This window comes from Halichoerus grypus, chromosome 6 (genome assembly GCF_964656455.1).
Source record: "Halichoerus grypus chromosome 6, mHalGry1.hap1.1, whole genome shotgun sequence".
NCBI lineage: Eukaryota > Metazoa > Chordata > Mammalia > Carnivora > Phocidae > Halichoerus > Halichoerus grypus.
The window spans coordinates 153,747,868-153,768,059 of NC_135717.1; the positions used below are offsets into that span (position 1 = coordinate 153,747,868).

General features: G+C 38.9%; 2 protein-coding genes and 1 long non-coding RNA gene across 11 annotated transcripts in view; 1 reads left to right on the plus strand and 2 right to left on the minus strand.

Annotated features, from left to right (window-relative positions):
• Positions 1 to 1,243, minus strand: part of NR2C1 (nuclear receptor subfamily 2 group C member 1) — a 45,987-nt gene extending 44,744 nt beyond the window's left edge. For 5 of the 8 annotated variants that reach the window (XM_036085887.2, XM_036085886.2, XM_036085885.2 and 2 more), the window contains exon 1: positions 1,102 to 1,237. The gene's annotated coding sequence lies outside the window, so the exon portion shown is untranslated. Of the gene's footprint in view, positions 1 to 195; positions 731 to 1,101 lie in introns of all 8 variants that reach the window. The other 3 variants (XM_078076422.1, XM_078076423.1, XM_036085884.2) reach the window with 2 other exon arrangements.
• LOC118531698 (uncharacterized) lies at positions 1,086 to 4,403 on the plus strand. The gene is made up of 2 exons (XR_013449314.1): positions 1,086 to 1,190; positions 4,155 to 4,403. It is a non-coding gene; the product is annotated as an uncharacterized LOC118531698 (long non-coding RNA).
• Positions 4,404 to 6,197: 1,794 nt separating this feature from the next.
• Positions 6,198 to 20,192, minus strand: part of FGD6 (FYVE, RhoGEF and PH domain containing 6) — a 106,783-nt gene continuing 92,788 nt past the window's right edge. For both annotated transcript variants that reach the window (XM_078076419.1, XM_078076418.1), the window contains exons 15-21: positions 18,477 to 18,579; positions 17,830 to 17,976; positions 16,914 to 17,016; positions 15,089 to 15,216; positions 9,884 to 10,012; positions 8,915 to 9,063; positions 6,198 to 6,815 (exon numbers count right to left, since the gene is read on the minus strand). In XM_078076419.1, the coding sequence (XP_077932545.1) occupies positions 6,779 to 6,815; positions 8,915 to 9,063; positions 9,884 to 10,012; positions 15,089 to 15,216; positions 16,914 to 17,016; positions 17,830 to 17,976; positions 18,477 to 18,579 (796 nt within the window). In that variant the 3' untranslated portion in view covers positions 6,198 to 6,778. The remainder of the gene's footprint in view (positions 6,816 to 8,914; positions 9,064 to 9,883; positions 10,013 to 15,088; positions 15,217 to 16,913; positions 17,017 to 17,829; positions 17,977 to 18,476; positions 18,580 to 20,192) is intronic.

A 20,192-nucleotide genomic window follows, 5' to 3' on the forward strand; every position in this document is an offset into this window, starting at 1 on the left:
TTAGGAATGTCTGATGCCTTTGATTTGCGTCTCCCTCAAAACTCTTCCTAAAAGACTGAAATGCCTCTACAAATAATGAAATTTGTTACATTTATATGTGATCCACTTTTTTTTAAAAAATATATACAAGAACAGAAACATCCCTCTTCTGGATCTACCAACTGGACATAAAAAGCAAAATTTCAAAACAATCACCGTGTGCCAAGCAACCACACAACATTGTTCAAGAACGTCCAAATCGAAGGCCTTTTTACAACATCCAGAAGAACAAAAACCCGAAAGGCCTTAATTTCCAGTCTTTTTGCTTCTCCTTTCCAGTTATTTGTTTAAACTGGCCGACCTACTTAGTGAAGGTTATGAGACAACTTGGCAACATTTGTAACTCATAAAATGATTATCTGCAGGAGTTGCAGGCAGAATTCCTTAACAAAAGAACTCCTGGAAGTTTAGATATGCCCAGGGCAGTGAGGACCCCGGGCCGTTCCATTTTTCTCAAAAGATACGGGTCCAAAGGCAGCGGCTGCTCTCGCCCTATTTGTCGTGAAAGTCAAGGGCGTTGCTCCGTCCGTCCCGTTCAGGCACGAGAATTAGTAAGCGGCCTCAGGAAGGGACGGAGGCCTCGGCTCGCCGACGCTCGAGCCCACGGTGCGCCCCGGAGCCCGGCCGCTGCGCGCGGCTCTCCGAGGCGGGGAAAACGGCGGCGGCGGCGGCGCCGAGACGGAAGCTTTTCCTGTAGGTGAAAGGTCAGAGGCGCCGCAGGAGGCGCCGGGGGAGAGGCTGCTGCGCGCGCGGTGCAGCTCGCGGACTTGCCTCCCGCGCCCCGGACCCGCTCCGCACCCCGCGCCGCGGCCCCGGCCACTGCCTCAGCCACTCTGGGAGCCCCGCACGTTCGGTCCCGCCACTCCGGCCACTCTGCGCGTTCCCAACCCAACCCGAGCAGCCTGCCGCCGCGCTGCCATACGCGCCGGCCGTACCGGCCGCAGCCCGGAGACTGTTGGGGGACCTGGGGGTGCGTCCGTTGGCAGTTGGGAGGAAGGGACACCCCGCCCCCCGCTCCAGGCGCGGCCACGGCTGCTTTTCTCCCTACTCGGCACTTCTTACCGGCGCTTCTCCGACGAGCTACGTCCCGCGCCGGGCGTAGATCGGACAGTCCCGCTCTGGCGGCTGCTTGGGGTTCCGGGAAGAGACAGGTTGGAGAAAAGCTCAAGAGGGTAGGGTAAAGAAAAGTGGGGGCAGGGAGCTTTCTGGATTTGTGTATTTGGGGGGGTCAGAGTTCGTGACCCCTCCCTCGGCTCTGCGGTACGTGCTCCCATCCGCGCCTGCGCATTACTGGTGGAGAAGCGGTGAGGAGGTCGTGACGTTCCCTGGGTGGAGGGATGAGAAAACCGAGCCTCTGAAAGGCCGCTGCCCCCCATCGGCTGGGAGGGAAACTGCCCCGCCAGAGCTGCCCTATCAAGGACTTTCGGAAGCCGCGTGCGCTTAGCATCCCTTTTGCCAAAGGTGGTTGGTCGTTAAAGGAAGTTTTGAGACGTTTCAAATTCGAGTAATACTAGATAACCTCATCAGTTTGGGGCAGTTTGGTTTCTAACTTGTGGAAAATTGGGCTCAGTTTTAGGATATCTCTTACCTTAAAGTTTATTAGGAGTTAACAAGTCTGGGTAGATCCCAATAAAATATTTAAAATTCCCTTAAATAAAACAAGCTAGGGCAGAATCCTCCAGTCAGGCAAAGATTTACTTATCAGCTCTTGTGGGTAAATACCTATAATGGCTAAATGGAGCAAGAATTATTATCACTTAGAATATAAACTTCTGAAGTCTGGCTTTTTTGTCCAGTGGTGTATTCCCAAGCATACGGGACAATGCCTAGTGGTCAATAAAGATTCATGAAAAGAAGAGGCATTGACAGAACATTATGAGAGTGACCACCTGCGGCACAGAGGTGTGGCAGGAAGAGCTGTGTGCAAAGCACTGTGTGGTTTGGACTTTAAGAGAAGAGGTCCTTGAAATTTCTTTAGTATTGATCAGCACTAGAAAAGCAGTTCCAGATTCAGGCCAGAAACCCAAGTCAGGAAAAACAAAGGTGCACTGGGAAGGAGAACATCTCCTCTGTCCTTTCCCTCTGGAAGTAGGCATCAGGACACAGAAAAATGGCATGCAACAATCTCTAAGAAGGGGAATATGCTTTATGCCTCATTCTCTGAAAACCCCTCTTTGTGGTTCGTCTTTAACTATGTGACTCTAGAAAAATATATGGCTTAAAGACATCATCACACCAAAAGTAGATACAGTAAATTTATTTTGTATAAATATAATACATATGGACATTATTTACAATACTAGTATTTTATTTATAAAGGATCTATATCTATATGGACAATAAGATACAAACTATTATCACTTTAAGTAAAAAGTGTTTCTAGAAATTCATGTCACTTAAAAAAAACAATATAGTATTTCAAGATTGGTTCTTAACATGCTATGACCAACTCATATTAAAGAGAGTTGCCCCCTTTCATCTCCCCCCACCAAGGGAATTTGATATTGAGGCTTTTTAAAAAATTTCTACTACCTTTATCTTAAAAAAAAAAAATTAAATCCTATTAGAAATTATCTCTTTTCTTAGAAGGGAAAGTCATAGATAAGATTTTCCTTTAGAGAATATTAAATGTGGCATAGGCTCCAGAATATTTGTATATGGAATTCCGGGAAGAGACAGGTCGGAGAAAGCTCAAGGGGAGCTTAAAAAAAAAAAAATCAGAAAGGATCCATTTGGAGTAATTTAATTCACCAAATACTGGGTGTCCATAGCATGCAAGGTACTCTGCCAGATGCTGAGGAGTCTCAGATGCTCAAGGACAGAATGTGATGGGCACCGTATGAAAGTGTGTTTCCTAGCTAAAGGCTATGGAGACCTAGAGCAAGGAGAGACTAAATCCGGTCTGGAGGAATAAGGGAGGAAGAATAGGAGAGAAGGACTAGGAGCAACTATCACAGAAAGAAAAGTCTTGGGTACACAGGCAGAAATGGGTTGGAAAGAGGGTGAGAACAAAGAAGAAAGGTTGGGGTGGGGTTAGCTGGAGAGTGTGACGACTGAGGAAGAGTGTTCCATGCCGAGCCCTGGGAAGCCAATGGCGGTTGCAAAGAGCAGGGATGAAGCTAGGTTAGAGCTATGCTTTGCAGACAGCTCTGGCGGTGTTCAAAATGAGACCACGCAAAGGCGGCACTGGAATTAGAAGAAAAGTTATTCTAATCATTGGGAAGAGGTAACAAGGACTTGAGCCAGGGTCTGTGCAGTAACGGGAATGAAGATGGACTGGGTACAAGAGCAATAGCAGAGGGTCTTGTTGAGACTTGGAGGCAGATTCTGGAGCCTAGATTGGTGTTTTTCCATTACAGAAGAAAATAAACAGATCTGAAGGAACAGAAAGTGAAGTCATATAAAGTTTAAAATGCTTAAGAAGGACTCATGTAGATGTCCAACAGGTAGTTGCAAATACGGCCTTGCAGGATGGTGGAAAGAGTAGGTCTAAGGTCTGAGTTATAATGAGGGCATGTGGGGGGCTGAGTTTGAGTTGCAGACGACAAGACTCCTGTCCTCACCTTCTATGCATTTCAACAACTATTTTCTCTTAAAAGACACAGGATAGGTATTTTGTGAGAAACATACAGTATTTGCCTTCAAGGCATGTACGGTATAAGAAATAGGATTTATCTCTCTGAAAATCCTAGTGACTACATTTGACTATAGTGGTTCCCAAATTTCAAAAATGGGAGTACAAATCGATGCATACTCCAAGACAGATCAACATATGCTGTGATAACATTTACATTTTAACTGAATTACTAAATAGAAGGCTTTCCCTATTTCTGGACATATCCTACCAACATCTAGTTAACAAAACTACACTTTAAAGTTATCTTCTTCACTTACTTTTTCATTACTGCTTTATATTAAAGTTGCTCTGATGATCTCATTTTAAGAAACACCACTGCATACTCAAAGAATCAAGCTTTTGGTTGAAAAGAGAATTAAGGATCTTGGGCAAAGTACAAGAGGATCATACTGGGTATATTACAGAACAGGGGAAAAGAGGTTGGAGAGAGGTTCGGAAATGTGGGACGATGCCTAAGATAACCTTCTTATTTTTCTAGGACTCTGATGGATCCTTTACATTTACAGCTGTCACAGCTGAGGAGGAACCTAGACTCGGGGGGACACACTAAGAATGCCAGCCTTGCCCCAGTTTAACCTGGCATCTCTTATCAAGGTTACTTTTAGCACCTTTTTGCTTAGCTTTACAACTGCTCTTCTTTCTCCTCCTTATGAATAAAAGGAGAAACCTGAAAAGGGTGTGATGGAACACATGCATCAGTGTAATAAATACAGTATTCTTGAGATCAGGTACTGTGTATACTTTCTCATAGAATGCACCCAATAGGAGCACCTGGGTGGCTTAGTCGGTTAAGCTTCCAACTCTTGATTTTGGCTCAGGGAGCTCAAGCCCTGTGTTGGGCTCTACGCTCAGCAGGGATCCTGCTTAAGATTCTCCCTCTCCCTCTACCCCCGCCCCCCTCCCCCCACTGAATGCACCCAATATCACTTTTTCCTCTAAAATGGTGGCTATCAAGAGATATATTTTTTAAAGTAACTTTACAATAAAACATATAGTTAGGTTTCTCAGTTGACATTAAATGAGCCAGGTTAAATAAATAATAGTTCGGCTTTGGTAAGTTATGAAGGACTGATGAGGTGGGGAAGGAAACATAATACCATTCCACATTTAAAACATTTTTTGGGGGGGGATGGTAATCTGATAGCTTCCTCAAAAGGCTATACATATTTTATATTTTCAAAACCCTCCATGGGGCGAAGCCAATAGCCAGTACAATCATACATGTGTTTTACATGTAATTAGAATTAAAAGAAGTTTGTGCAGTGTTTTTTCTGTTTAGATTTATAAATCATTCTTGATTTAGCCAGCTGTTGGGAGACAAAATAGCCTGGCTGATATTTTTTTAGATTCTGAGGTTTAAGCCAAACCTTCCAGTCAGAAGGCTGAGAGCTCATGAGGAGCGGGGCAGAACTTCAAATAACTTGTCCTTTGCAAAATGCTAGACCCAAAGAAGAAGGAAACACTTTATAAGGTATAACCTTGGTCTCCGAAAAGGATATAAAAACTGCAAGGATTTTAACATGGAAGCCTTATTTATGCTCACTTGATTAAAATTAGTGAGCTGCAAAGAAGTATTAGTTTACCTACTGTGACAGAAAGACTGGGGAGATAGCATGTAAGGATTGTGTGTGAGGGTGCAACAGGGTTTAAAATGATCCCACAGCAAGAAACAGCCAGAAAAAACTACAGCAGCCAACTCGAGATTTAGTAGAGACTCTAGTGCTTCAACAAACAACTTCAGAAAGACAGTAATTCTCTTGGCAATGGTATCACACTGAATTAGGAAATACTTTATATAGAAGCAGAAAGGAAAATTCTTGTGCCCTTTTGTGAAATATTCTATGGATGACCTTGCCTTTTAAGATAATTTAAGCTCAGTCAAATGTGTATTATAAACATCAAGAATGACTTTAATCATAGTGTGAATTTCATTTTTCTTCTCATCAACAGTTTTATGTACAAAGCAGTTCACATGTTAAATAGTAAGTGCACCAGAATTATGAATAAAAATATTTCCTAATGAGATGCATTTGGCAACTGGTTAAAGAAATAAAGGATTTGTTTTAATTACCAGGGAGGACATAACACAAAGTAATATTAAATAACCTTTAAAAAATGAATACAATTTCAGTTAACACTGGCTTTGAATCTGTGCTTTTTTGGTATGGTAATTCCAGTTCATTTTTTTAAAGCACAATATTATAGGGAATGGAACATTCTTTTTAGATGCAAACACCACCACTGACTTGGGCTCAGAACACTTACAATAGCAAAGGATATTGTGTAATATAATGCTTGCCGTATTTTGTTTTTTTTTTTTAATAATACATTTATGTTTGTGTTGAACTGGTAGCTTTAAAAAAAGGATGAGACTTAATATAAAGACCATAGAGTTAATTGTGTTCCTCCATCCTCTTTCCTACTCATAGCTCAGTTCAATGAAAATTTTCACATTCTATCCCTTTGCTCTAATTCCTTGATGATGTAACATTATCTCATGCCAAAAGAGGTACAACAGAAATACTCTGGATAATTTACTGGAATTTCATTTCACAGTTACTGAGGTAGGAGTTGGCCGTGTGTTTTTCCGTTAAAAGATACAAAAATTCATCTAAGTTTATTGATTCAAAACATACATTTTTTTCATCAGCATTTTTAGAGTAATTTCTAAACCAAACACTGCATGGAAATTTGCTCCTTGATGTGTGTTTTTTATTTACAAAGACTTACCTCAAGTAAGAGTGTTACAATGTAACACTACAAAACACTGAGAAATCTGTGTCACAAAGTTAATACAGTATACAATATTAAGATAAGTTTTCTGGTTTCTAAAGAAAAGGTACTTTAGAATTCAGTGTGAATCTCAGAAATAATTCTGACCATTAAGTAAACATCAAAATTTTAATAAATAACATATACATGAAAAAACAAACATTAAAAAAATTACCTTATACCTAACAAAATAATTCATAATATTTGATGAAGATTTTGGCTGGATTTATCTTGGCAGTGTTCATTTATATAAAATTTTTGTACTGCATTTACTCCATTCTGATGAAATTCCACCCATTTGGAATCACAGAAGGGATGAAACCAGTATCGCTACAATATTGTGCCTTCCTGAAATGCTTCTATCCACCTATTGGTAAGAGAAATTTGTTAGATTTGTAAAATGCAATCCTCCGATAGATGTTAAAACAATATAGATCACAGCTGTGCCTGTGGATCCAATCACCCTAGCAGTATATTTAAGAAGTTTCCTATACCAAATTAGAATTCTGCGTATATGGAATTGTCCTTTATTTGGTAATATGGCCGAAAATTTGGACTGAAAAGTGCATCTTTTATGTCCATGAAGCGTGAGGAAGGGGCCATTTCATGTAAAAGTTCTATGAAGTCCTGATGATTCCATACGATTGGTTTGGGAAATGAATTACATTTGCCAAGGCTTTTATTTCAACCCCCTTTCTGCTTTTAGGAACATGAGCTTTGTCTCTGTCTCCTTCTCTCTTAACTCCCTGGGCATCCATAGTCCAGACCTGTTCTAATACTTCCAATGAAAGAGAATCTAACATCTGATCTACTTCAGTTGATCAAAATTTTGCATGCAACATGAAGTGTAACCAAAAAAAAAAAAAAGTGTCTCAGAGTTTCTAGAAGTCTTTCCAAAATTTGTTAGTCTCTAAGTTTTATCTGACAATACTCACAGCTTGCAATTATTCAGAAGACACTTGGAGGTAGTCTTTTTGTATCTCCCTAGTACTGTAATTGCTTCCAGACTTACTATGAACATTTGAAATCACTCAATTTAATTAGTAAACATAGCCTACCCCAGATATAGCTCAAATTTCAAGGATAGAATTTTCAAAACTTTAAATGCAAATGGCGTAAGTTATAATAAAAAAGTCTTTTAAAAAGCTAAAAATTTCCATTAAAATTAATACATTTTAATGTTCTGTAATATGTAAAACCACCTCCATATTAGTGACTTCAAAGAGAAACTTATAATTTAGCCTGTATTAATTCTAAATTACAAGTAAGCAGATTTCCTTCACTCAGCTACATTCAGTTGTATTGAAGGTTTTTCTACCTTGTCAACTTAATGATATAAACAAAAGATGCATATTCAAAAGAAATAATTTTTATCAGTTTGATGATGAATACAGATAAAAATCATGAGAAATGCAATTCCTAACAGAATATTAGAACAATTACTCTTTTATCCAAGGTAGTTTTTACAGAAAAAATAGTTAAGTGACATAATTTTAAATATTCTTCAGTTCACTTGAAAAAGAATTTTTTGGAGTAACAGATACGCACTAGATATCCTGACATAGACTGAAAAAAAAATCTTACAGATTATCTGTCACATTGTACCTGATTAATATCCAGGAACATATATAATTCTGGTACATTAATTCTAACTGCCTTAAGAAAAGACAAGCCTTGTTTACTTAAGGCATTCTTTTTTATATGCATGCGCATTTTAAGCCTATTGAGAAAACATGAGCACTAAGCTCTTAGAGGAAACAAAAACGTATAAGTTGTGAGGCCAAAATAAAAATCACAGGAAAGATCTGGTGAAAGGTAAACTGCACTGTTTTGTTTACAAAGGACCTGAATTTCACAGAGATATGCTTCTCTATGTTAAACAACCTCATGATATCAAAATAAATATTCTTGTTGGAATTTTAAAGAGACTGTTTAAAAAAGCCTTTTACCATCTAAAATGATATCCATTTCCTTCTACTCAGTTATTGGGAACAGCATGGGAGCCTCTTAATGTGTTTGACCCTTTCCCCAAAGAAGTAAGTTAGCAAGCAGCTGTTTAAAGTCCCGCTGTTCCATGGCACAATTGAATCACTGGATTGCCAAAGTCCTGGAATGTTTTAAGAGATGATCCTTACCCTCATGGAAGGAGAGGTCAAATGCCTCAGCTTCCTTTCCTTTCAACAGAGCAGCTTCATGCTGCTTCCTCAGAGGTCATGTATAGACAAAATATTTTGGACAGGACTACCTATTTTCTTTTCCCCTCTGTCTCCTGAAAATATTCCAGATCCTCCTGCCTGTCCTTAAAACAGTCCTAAAGAGTTTGAAAAATATGTGAAATCTAACTAATTTGGATCTCTGATTTAAATTCTTAATTGTCCCCACACATGAAAGTAGGTTATTTTAAAAATCAATCATGTAACAACTTGAAACTCATGTATAAAAGAAAAATATGCCTAAATTACTTACTTCTGAGCTGAGTGAGCATCATCTGCTTTGAACACATAAAATAACATGTTTTTATGTAGTAACTGAAACACTCTAGATTCTGAATTCTCATCTTTGACTTGAGTGACAGTGAATCCTAGTAAAGGCTGACTCTCCAAAGCTGCCACATCCTAATTTAAAAAGATACAAAGGGAGATGGGACTTTAAATTGATAACAAAATTCAGATTTGCAAACTCTTGAACAGTATAGCTATAATTTAATTTCATATACACACACATATATAAAACAATAATTCTTTGTTTTTCATTTTCTTTTATTCAACAATATTAAGCTGACCCCTCCCCACCTACCTCATGAGCCAGACACTGTGCTAAACAGTTTTCAGTGTGTTCACGTCCACCGAGTATCATATATTTCCCTACAACCATGTGAAGTAGGTAATTATATTACTTTCATTTTATGGATGCAGGAAACAAGCTCAGAAATATAAGTGATTTACCCTGTCCCACTAAGGAAAAGCTTGGCTCCCAGAGCAGTGGTTTTTATAGGATATTACTGGAACACAGGGTGATCAGGTAGGAGAAAAGGGTAATAATCAGAGCAAATAGCCAGGCATTGTTTATAACCCAAACAAAGTCTATTTTATCTAAGCTTGAGGCCTGATCAATACAATCTGAAGATAGTCAAGAGAGTGTCAACCAAGACAGCTTGGCAGAAAGTAAGAACCTTTGCCTTTAGTGAAGTTCTTAGTAGTCACATGACATCAAAAAAGTTACATTTTAATATTATGGAAAATTCCTAACATTTTTGAGTAAGAGCTCTAGGACACTGTTGACATTAAAAATCACAGCAACATCTCCCCCTCCAAAAGCAAAGCAAAACAAAAAATATACACAAAACAAATAGATTAAACAGATAACGTAATTATTTCCAATTGGCATTATAAAACCAGACCCCACAATCATTCATCTTTAGATTTCAGATCTTACCTCACTTGCAGCGTATGTATACAGCACTTTATTTTTTATAACAAACCACAAGTGTTTCCAAGGTTTTTTATTGCCCTTTGATCTGTACAAGTAGCCACTCATGGAAGAATCTTCTGTGTTTGCTGATACCTAGTAAGCAAAGCCCATATATAGTTTACTGGTCTTCAAAGAAACAAAAGGTAAAGTAACAAAATTGCTTTTGATCACTGGTGCTGAAAGCAATAACCATAATGATATAATGTTTCAGAATGAAATTTTTTATTTTCAAAGTCTGCTACTGGACAAATCAAATACTGCCATTACCGGGGGCATAAAATACCCTTCTGTTTAGAAGCAATTCCAGCGTTGGGGCACCTGGGTGGCTCAGTCAGTTAAAAGTCCAACTCTTGATTTCAGCTCAGGTCATGATCTCAGGGTTGTGAAATCAAGCCGCACGTCAGGCTCTGCACTGGGCGTGTAGCCTGCTTAAGATTCCCTGCCCTTCCCCACCACTTCTCTTAAAAAAAAAAAAAAGAAAGCCATTCTAGCATTATGCCTGGTTTAATTGAGCTTGCATATATGTATTTCTTTGTGGTGTCACCTGTGTTTTCTGGGTTGCCAGAAGAAGAAAAATAATTCTAAAGATCAGAAGTGCTTTTTGAAAGTTGCATTTTTGGGACTGTATATGTTGTTTACTGTTCTTTGAATTTTGCAATGTTAGGGAAAATTACTTAAACCTTTAACTCTGTTCCTGAAATCATTTTTTGGACTTATAAAAACTATTAACAGAGGTAAATGGAAAATTCAATTATTCATGGTGATTTTAAGGATTAGTTTCTGATCCCCAAATTTTGGTCTGAGAGAAGCTTATTTTGTTTCATAAAAGGAAATGTTAAGAAAATGTCTTAATCTCTAGACAAAAAGGTAGTAAACTCTCAATGATCATAATCTGGCAGTTGAGACTTTTCTTTTTTAACATAGAACAACAGAAATAAAAAGTCAAGTTTAGGAATTATGTTGTTAGTAGAATGATGAACAGACTTTTTTTTTAAAGATTGATTTATTTTAGAGAGAGAGTGCTGAATGGGCAAATGCACGTGGCGGGGTGGGGCAGAGGGAGAGGGAGAGAGAGAATCCTCAACACCCCCTGCTGAGCAGGGAGCCTGATGTGGGGCTGTATCCCAGGATCCTGAGATCATGACCTGAGCCGAAATCAAGAGTCAGCTGCTCAACCAACTGACCCACCCAGATACCCCTAGAATGGTGAACAGATTTTTAAGGTGGTTCCCCATGATCCTTGCCTCTGATAATCACACTACTGTACAGTCTCCTCCCCCTTGTGTGTGGGGAGGACCTAAGACTTGCTCCTAACCAATAGAATATGGGGAAGATGATGGCAATGTCACTCCCATGATTATGTTACGTTCTATAAAACTCCATATTGCTAGTAGATGGGACTTTCTCCCATGCTGGCTTTGAAGTAGTTGTCTTGAGAGGCTTGTGTGGCATGGAAATGAATTCTGCTAACAACCTGAGTGAGCTTGGAAGTAGACCCCTCCCTAGTTAGCCTTGCGATGAGAACTCAACATTGGCCAACACCTTGACTGCGGTCCTGCAGAGATCCCAGCTAAGCTGTGCTTGGACTCCTGAGATAATAAATGTATGTTGTTTTAAGCCTCTAAGTTTGTGGTAATTCGTTATGTGGCAACATAAAACAAATACAGGTGGATTCTATGAATTTTAAAAGTCTACCTTTAATCATGTATTAATTATATTAATTTCTTACAAATTTTATGAGAAGGATGATATATTATTGTCTAGTAGAATATTTAACATCTAATGTTAAATGAGAAATATCTGTTAAGTGCAAGTAAATTTATATAAAGAAGTGACACCCTTGTAGAAGATAGCCAAGTGATTTTTTAAAAATTAGAATGTTCAAATGAGATTTTGCTTAAAATGTAGTTACATTGGGATACTACTATGTACTTATGTTACATGTTACTATCATTGATCAAAATATTTTGTATGCTCCTCTTTTGGAATATTCTTAAATTAGTTGATAAACTGTAAAAGAATACAGTCACAATACTGGATAGTCATGCATAGTCCTCTATATCTTACTTTAGAAAAGATTTTATTTACTTATTTATTTATAGAGATCATGAGCAGGGAGAAGAGAGCAGGGTAAGGGAGAGAGAATCTCAGTGCAGAGCCGGACACGGGGCTTGATCCCACGACCTGGATATCATGACCTGAGCTGAAATCAAGAGTTGGACGCTTAAACGACTAAGCCACCTGGTGCCCCTGTCCTCTATTATCCTCTTGGTTTTTTTTTAAAGAGCTTATTTATTTATTTGACAGAGAGAGAGAGCGGCAGGCAGAGGGAGAGGGAGAAGCAGGCTCCCCACTGAGCAGGGAGCCCGATGTGGGGCTCGATCCCAGGACCCTGGGATCATGACCTGAGCCGAAGGCAGACGCTTAACCAACTGAGCCACTCAGGAGCCCCTATTACCCTCTTAAAAATAAAATTGGTCTTAAGCAACTTAATCACATGAGTCACAAAACTTTCCTTTTAGTGATCTGATTATTTAAAATATAAATCAAGTCTAACTCAAGAGACACAGAGTGCCATTACTGAGGGTACTGAGGCTCTGAATGGAATTCTAAAAACGAAGAGTTTCTAAAAATGTATTGAACATTCCTGGAATAAAAACACAACTTCCCAATTCCTCAAAAAGTTAAACATAAATTACCATATGACCAGGCAATTACACTCCTACGTATATTATTAAGACAAATGTCCACATGGTAATATGTCCATACAATGTTTATAGCACTGCTATTCATAATAACTCAAAGGTAGAAATATCTCAGATGTCCATCAACAGATGAATGGATAAATTGTGGTATATACATACAATGGAGTATTATTCACATTATAAAAAGAAGTACTGATACATGCTATAACTTAGGTGAACCTCTAAAATACTATGAGAAGTGAAAATAGCCAGACAAAAGGTCATGTATTATGATTCATTTTTTTAAAGATTTTATTTACTTATAGGGAGCGAGTGCACAAGTAGGGGAGGAGAGGGACAGAGGGAAAGGGAGAAGGAGACTCCCCACTCAATGCTGGGCTTGATCCCAGGACCCTGAGATCATGACCTGAACCGAAGGTAGATGCTTAACCAACTGAGCCACCCAGGCACCCTTGTATATATATTTTTAAAAGAAAACTCCACACCCAAGGTGGGGCTTGAACTTAGGACCCCGAGATCAAGAGTCACATGCTCCACCCACAGAGCTAGTTGGGCACCCCTGAACTGTATCCTTTAAATCGTTAATTATAAGTTACGTGAATTCACTTCAATTACAAATAAAATGACAAAAAACACAGCTTCCCAAGTAGAAAACTTTTACTTTTATGGCACGTAACCAGATAAATTATTTTTCCCAGTCTGCAAAGGAGAAGGCAGTGGTTCTCAAAATTTAATATACATCTGAATCACAGAGAATGCTTGTTAAAGTTTCTGATTCCGTAGACCTTGGGCGGGGCCTAAGAATTTCCGTTTCTAGTAAGTTCTCAGGTGATGCTGATGTGCTGTTTTGGAGGACATTTTGAGAGCCAGTGGAGTAAAGAAAGGAATGACTGCAGTGGAAGGTCTGTTTGTGTGGTTGGGTAAAACATGTACAAAATGTGACTGGAGTCAGGCGGGGTCTAGTCTAGACTAGAAATAGTTTTGTAAAACTAGCAGTGTGGAGTTTAGACTGAGGAGGAGAACAAATTTAAGAATTATATTTATAAACTGTGACATTAGCATGGAGAGGAGAACAATTATAGAAAACTGAAAACTATTTCCATTGGTTAAGAAAAGCTCTGAAAGTCACTTTAGATTCAGGAACTGAGTGATGGAAGAGACAGTTCAGAGTACTAAATTGGCTTCACCAGTTTAAGAAACCTGGCAATTAGGACTGTAAGTCCTCTTCTTACTATTTCATGAGGCTGGCTATGAATCATTTCTTAGTGTTTTAACTACCATGATGGAATACACTCAACTTTACATAAAGAACACAATCTTGGTCAAATTTTTGGAGTTGTTTGCTTCCACTTTCCATGGTAGAACACCTCCAGAGTAATCAAGTAAGAACAACATTTAAAACTCTACTCTGCTGGCCACAAAACTGGTCACAGGTGGAAATAATTAATAAACTAATAAAAATGGAGGTGGCCCAGGGGCAGCGCCTGGGTGGCTCAGTCGTTAAGCGTCTGCCTTTGGCTCAGGTCATGAACCCAGGGTCTTGGGATCAAGCCCCACATGGGGCTCCTTGCTCAGTGGGGAGCCTGTTTCTCCCCTGCCTGTGCTTGCTCTCTCCATCTCTCTCTCTGTGTGACAAATAAATAAATATTTTTTTTAATTAAAAAAAAAATGGAGGTGGCCCAGATAGGCAGTGCTATGTGTCACCTGACACTGACTGACTAAACACTTGAATTCGAGGAGATGGGATAGGGTACTGGCGATGCCTATGGATTAAGCCACTGGCAGTTCTAACTGTGCAGACTATCCTAACTTTTTAAATTTTTCTTGTAAGTTGAAGGAAAGACAATTTACTATCAGTGCAGCTGTCTATAGCCAACCAATACTTACAAATAACAAACCGTGCAGATTAGTAAATGCTAATAAAGTGCCCAAAATATTCTATAGACTTCTTCCCTCTGGCATGGGGTCTCCTCAAAGTAGTTTTAAAAATTCACATGTGTCGGGGCACCTGGGTGGCTCAGTCGGTTAAGCATCTGCCTTTGGCTCAGGTCATGACCCCAGGGTCCTGGGATCGAGTCCCACGTTGGGCTCCTTGCTCAGCGGGGAGCCTGCTTCTCCCTCTGCCTGCCGCCCCCCTGCTTGTGCTTTCAATCTCTCTCCCTCTCTCTGACAAATAAATAAAAATCTTTTTTAAAAAAATTCCAATATATCTAAATTATCTTTACTTGCTACCATTGCTATAAAATGTTCTCCAAACCTTTCAACAGCCATTTTCTAAATGACTCAGGTCATATGGGAGACCAAGGAAGAGAGTGAGGCATCAGCCACATCCAGCACCAGTATTAAAATGCATGTCTTAATACTGTGGGAAATGACCTCTTTCTTTATGGAAGAAAAACAGTGTATTATATGGATATGAATAATTCAGCTTATATCAGGTTGCAAGTTTAATGGAAACACTTACTTCTTTGAGAGCAGCTGGGATTTTTTTCTGTTTCCTCCCTGATGGAATACTATGTAAGACTGATGATAAGGCACTTGAAGGAGATTTGTGATTTCCAGGAGATCCAATCTTAGGAGAATGCTGGTGATCTAAAACAAATCAGGTGCATCTATGTAGCCAGTGGTAAGCATTTTGCAATTCAACTTAATTCAGATCAACAAACACTGTTGCATAAAATATCTATGGAAGGATACTTGAGGACCTGATGACAGAGAGACCCCCGGGGAAAAAAGACGGATGGCTGGAAGCTGAGTGCGAGGAAGACTTTCCACAGTCTATGATTTTATGCTTTTTCAGTTGTAAACCATGAGAAAGGATGACCCTTTTGTGCCTTTGGAATAATGAAACATGCTAATGTACTACCAATTTTAAATAAATTATATAAACTTCCCTCCTGACTTAAAAAAACCCACTAACAGCATCATTTAGTACCTAGATATATGACCAAATAAGAATATTATAATGAACAAAGTATTAGAAAAGGGGCTATGAGACAAGATCAGGAAACCATTAATTTTGAGTGCAGAGGTTCGGGGAAAGGTGGGAAGAGAGTAAGATATTTGAGTTGGCCATTAAGGGATAACAGGAGTTTGCCAGGTCAAAAAGAGGAGGATGAACACTCCATGAAGAGAAGTCAGCATAAGCAAAAGCAGAGGTATGAAATTAGATCATCTATTTAGAGAATAATAAGGCTGAGGAAAAAAAGGCTGGTTCTAAGGAATGTGGACTGTTGTTTAAGCCGTGGGAAACCAAAGGTCTTTTAGACTGGGAAATGACAGGAGCAGACTGAATTTAGAAGAAAAAATCTGGCAGTAGAAAGGAGGAAGGATTTGCAGCAGAAAACCTGCTGGGAAGCTATGACAGTGGTCCAAGATGAAAGATAGGGCTGAGATGAAGAAATCAAGAGAAAGGTCTTCAAAGATAAATTAGTCAAGATTTACCGACGAAAATGGGTGTGGGTGATTAGGGAAGAGGATTTTAAAAAATGACTGTTGAATGTTTACAGCCTACATGATACACCCACAGAACAAAGGGAGGAACAAAAAGGCCAGTAAAGGATTAGATAAATGTGTCTTCTTGGACAATGTATGTACAGTTACTATTACTCTATAAATATGTGGATTCTGAGATAGCATGCCATCCAGCTTTATTCACTGAGACATTCTCATTTGCTGATGGAAAGCTATTCTTCATGGAAATGAAGAACAACCTTTTTGAAATTTAGATCCTATATATAGGTTTCAGGAATTTAACTAAAACTCTCTTCCCAAAATATAGACCCGAGCAGTCCTGCTAGCTGCATTCATCTTAACTGTGGGGATGGATACCTGCAAATAATGAGCAGGCAGATATGATTTATCATTTTGTATTTGGTGAAAAGCTGAACATTTAGATATACCATAAAACCTCACCAATCAGTCCATGTGATTAGAAATGGGCTAACAAAGGACCACCCAGTATATGTCCATAGAGATATATCTATCCACAGATAGATAAAAATGATTTGTAAAGAGCACACAGTTGTGAAACTAGAAACTTCAAAATCACTTGAAAGTTAAAGTTCCCTTGTAACTGTTTTAAAGCAATTTCACCCTGTAATTACATTTCTACAATTAGTATCCTACAAGTTAAGAAAACTTAATTAAATTACGAAAGCAAAATTCTTAATATTTTGAGATGAGTATCACCAGTCATATTGCTAATGCACCTAAGATGATTCTTTCGGAAGGGTGTTTGAAAGCATCTGGGAATAAAGGAATTTGTTAAATCTTTACTTATATATTACCTAGTTTCTTCAGTTCTTGGAAACAGTGTTCACATACTCTTGCTGGTTGATTTTTCAGGTAATCTAAACCATATTTATTTGATGAACAAGCTTGGCATACAATCTGAAAACACATTGGAATTATTTTATTTAGAATAACCTCAGCATCAAACCATCGACTATGCTACAACAGATAATGCTATCTACCTAGAGTGCTTTCAGTACCTTTTCTCAGTCCCTGACTCTTAACACCTCTGTGGAGGTCAGGCCTATGGTGAACTCACACACATCACCACCCTGGAAGATGAAGAGACCACACACTACGACCAAGTGCTAACTCCATAAAATAAAATACTAACAGCATTAACGTGTGCAAAATGTTTAGAACCATGCGTGGCATGCACGAAGTCCTCTGTTAGCTGTATTTATCATCACCGACGTTGCCTGTCATCATCGCTAGGTAACCACGATCACGTCTAACTGTGCCTCCACCAAGTGTCTGGCCCTCTACTAAATGCTCCCTAAAGAGGCCCTGTTTAATCTTCCTGGTAACTCTCTGACATCAATGTTACCATGCTCATTTAACTAACGAGGTCACGAAGGCTTAGACACCTCACTGGCGATAATTTCAACATTGAAAGTACTTCTATTAAATACTTAGTATCTAGATAAAGGTAGTTTAAATAATTATCAGTAAATGTGGGAGTCTAGTTAATTGTGAATTTTTTTTTTAATGAAAATTATCTATTATTGACATTCTACAATAACCTTGGTAGGTAGGGGTAAGACACCCTATGCCTAATATTTAGAGAAAATATCATCCATGATTGGGTATCTTCCTTCCCCCTGCTGTGATGTACAGGAGGAAAGATGCTTCCTCACTATGTACAGCCTGGAGCTAACAATCACAATGGAGATGGGTGTGAACTTCTCCAACCTTCCCGCAGGCCCGGCAGTGGTGTCTTCTCCAGGTGAGAGTAAATTCACTTGTGCAGATCATACACATTGTGACTCTGATATCAGGGATCCAGATGGGAGCCTTTGATCCAAGAGGACTAACTTCCTCATTATTTTCTGAGTCAGCCTGTGGAAGAACAACTTTTCATTACTTCCATGCACATGGAGTGCTACAGAATTGAGCCTTTTTTTTTCTTGGGGCAATGAGGGCTCACAATGCTGATGGTGTCATTAAGGACATGGGATGAATGATGGGCTATTATAGTTGTCATGTTCCCAGGATATTAAGATTAGCGGTATCCTAATAATCCTTGCTGCAAAATTAACTTAAAAAGATATCTGTGGTAGTGCCATGACAGCTGATTAGTTTCTTCCTTAAATTATATTGTATTTCCCCAATTTTTTACAATGAAGTTTTACAACCAGAAAAAATATGAATATGCTGTATGTTATCACAGACTTGCAGTTAGACATTAATAGGATATTTAGCTCTGAAATTATACCCACACACGGATCTTTCTGTGAAACACATGTTGCTTTTCTAAACCCCTGGGAAAAGTTTCTTTAGGGTAAAAACTGTTTGAAATGCACTGAGGAAAAAAAAAAACAAGAAGGAAAAGACAATACCTCATCAAGACTCCTACTAGGACAGAATGTGATTCTTTTTTTGGCATACTCTTCTATTGACCTGGAAATCGCTTCTAGCCATTCATCCCTTTCTGTGGCAGAACTGTTGGGGGCAAAAGAAGGTTCCATCAACCAGATGTCAGCTTTTATTCTTTGCCTTTTTCTTCCTTCTCTTCCTCCTGCCATGGCAACAGATGCCACCACCCTCCCCAACAATGCTAGTCACAGGCAGGAGCTCTGAGGTTCGTAAGCACAAATAATCAGAGCAGGCATTAAAGAACACATGGCATTTTAGCAAACACAATGCTTTTTTTCTTCCCCAAAGTATTGCTTTATACTTTTGAAGTCTCTTAAATGTGAAAGTTTTTTTGCTTGGTTTAAGAGCTAGTCATACAATTAATAATTATGGTTATTTACATAACCAGGGAGTTTCCTGAGATATAATCGTAGAATTTAAAAAATATTCCAAGGAATCAAGTTTCAAATCCAAATTTACAACATGGAATACTAATTCTTTTTAGGTTACTAAATATTACTAAAAACTTCTAGAAAGGGCACTGGAGTAAAGGAAACGTGTATTTGGTACCTCAGACAGATGTTCAGGGAGTGGGGAACAAGGGAAATCCCCTACCTATTCCGCCCATCCTGCTTTCTGTTTCTACCCTCAGGTCATAAGGAGCTACAGGGTTCAAATCTAGACAGAGATAGGCCAAATAGGGGGAAAGCCTGCTCAGAAAAAGGCATTCTTGTTCTGCTTTATTGTAACCATACCTCCTCCCAAAAAAACTCTGGTGACTCCAAATCATTGCTGGTATCATCAGCACATTCAGTTTTGAATACTCAAGAGTGAGAGGCACATTTTAGGTTGTGTGTATGTGTGTGTAGACAGAATTTAATAATCTCTCATAATAAAATAAAATCTATCATAATAATGGGAATGCGATTGTGTAAGGAAATGTCTATTTGTTTTAGAAAGGCCTATGAAAGTATGTCGGAGTAAAATGACCTGATATCTGCAATCTGTTTTGAAATACTTGAGAAAAAAAATTATTGTGGCAGAATCTTAAGTAAAAAAAATTATTATGGCAGCAATCTTAAGTTTTGAAATACTTGAGAAAAAAAATTATTGTGGCAGAATCTTAAAAATCAAATACAACAGCTCTTATTTCTCTAAGCCAAACACTCTACCATTACTGTCCAACTAGCTGCCATTTATTCAAGTTACTACATGTCAGCCAACTGTGCTAAATGCTTTGCAAATGTCATCACATCTCATCCTCAGAGCTACCCCACGGAATACATATTGGATCTTACATCTCCTTTCCCCAATACCATCACTATCACCAACGAGCACCATTTACAGATAAGCAATCTGAGGATTTGAAATGTTAGACAATTTGCTTTAGACAACAGCCTACATGACTTGGTATCGGACCCAAGTGTGGCTAAAGACTGAACCCTTCACCACCGTGTGTCATTCATCTCTCTTCTCTGAATTACGCTATGAGAATATATGCTTAAGCTTCCAAGTAAACCTTCACAAAATAATACTGTCCCTCCCTCTCTCTCCCCTTCCGCCCTTTTCAGTGGAAGAGGTAAAAGAAAGCAGAGAGGCAGATGGTTAATTTGAGAATTGCCGTCTGATTTTTCTGGAGCCCTGGGAGCATGTGGAATGTGATTTGACTGTGCAAATCATGTCACATATGCTGTTCTTTC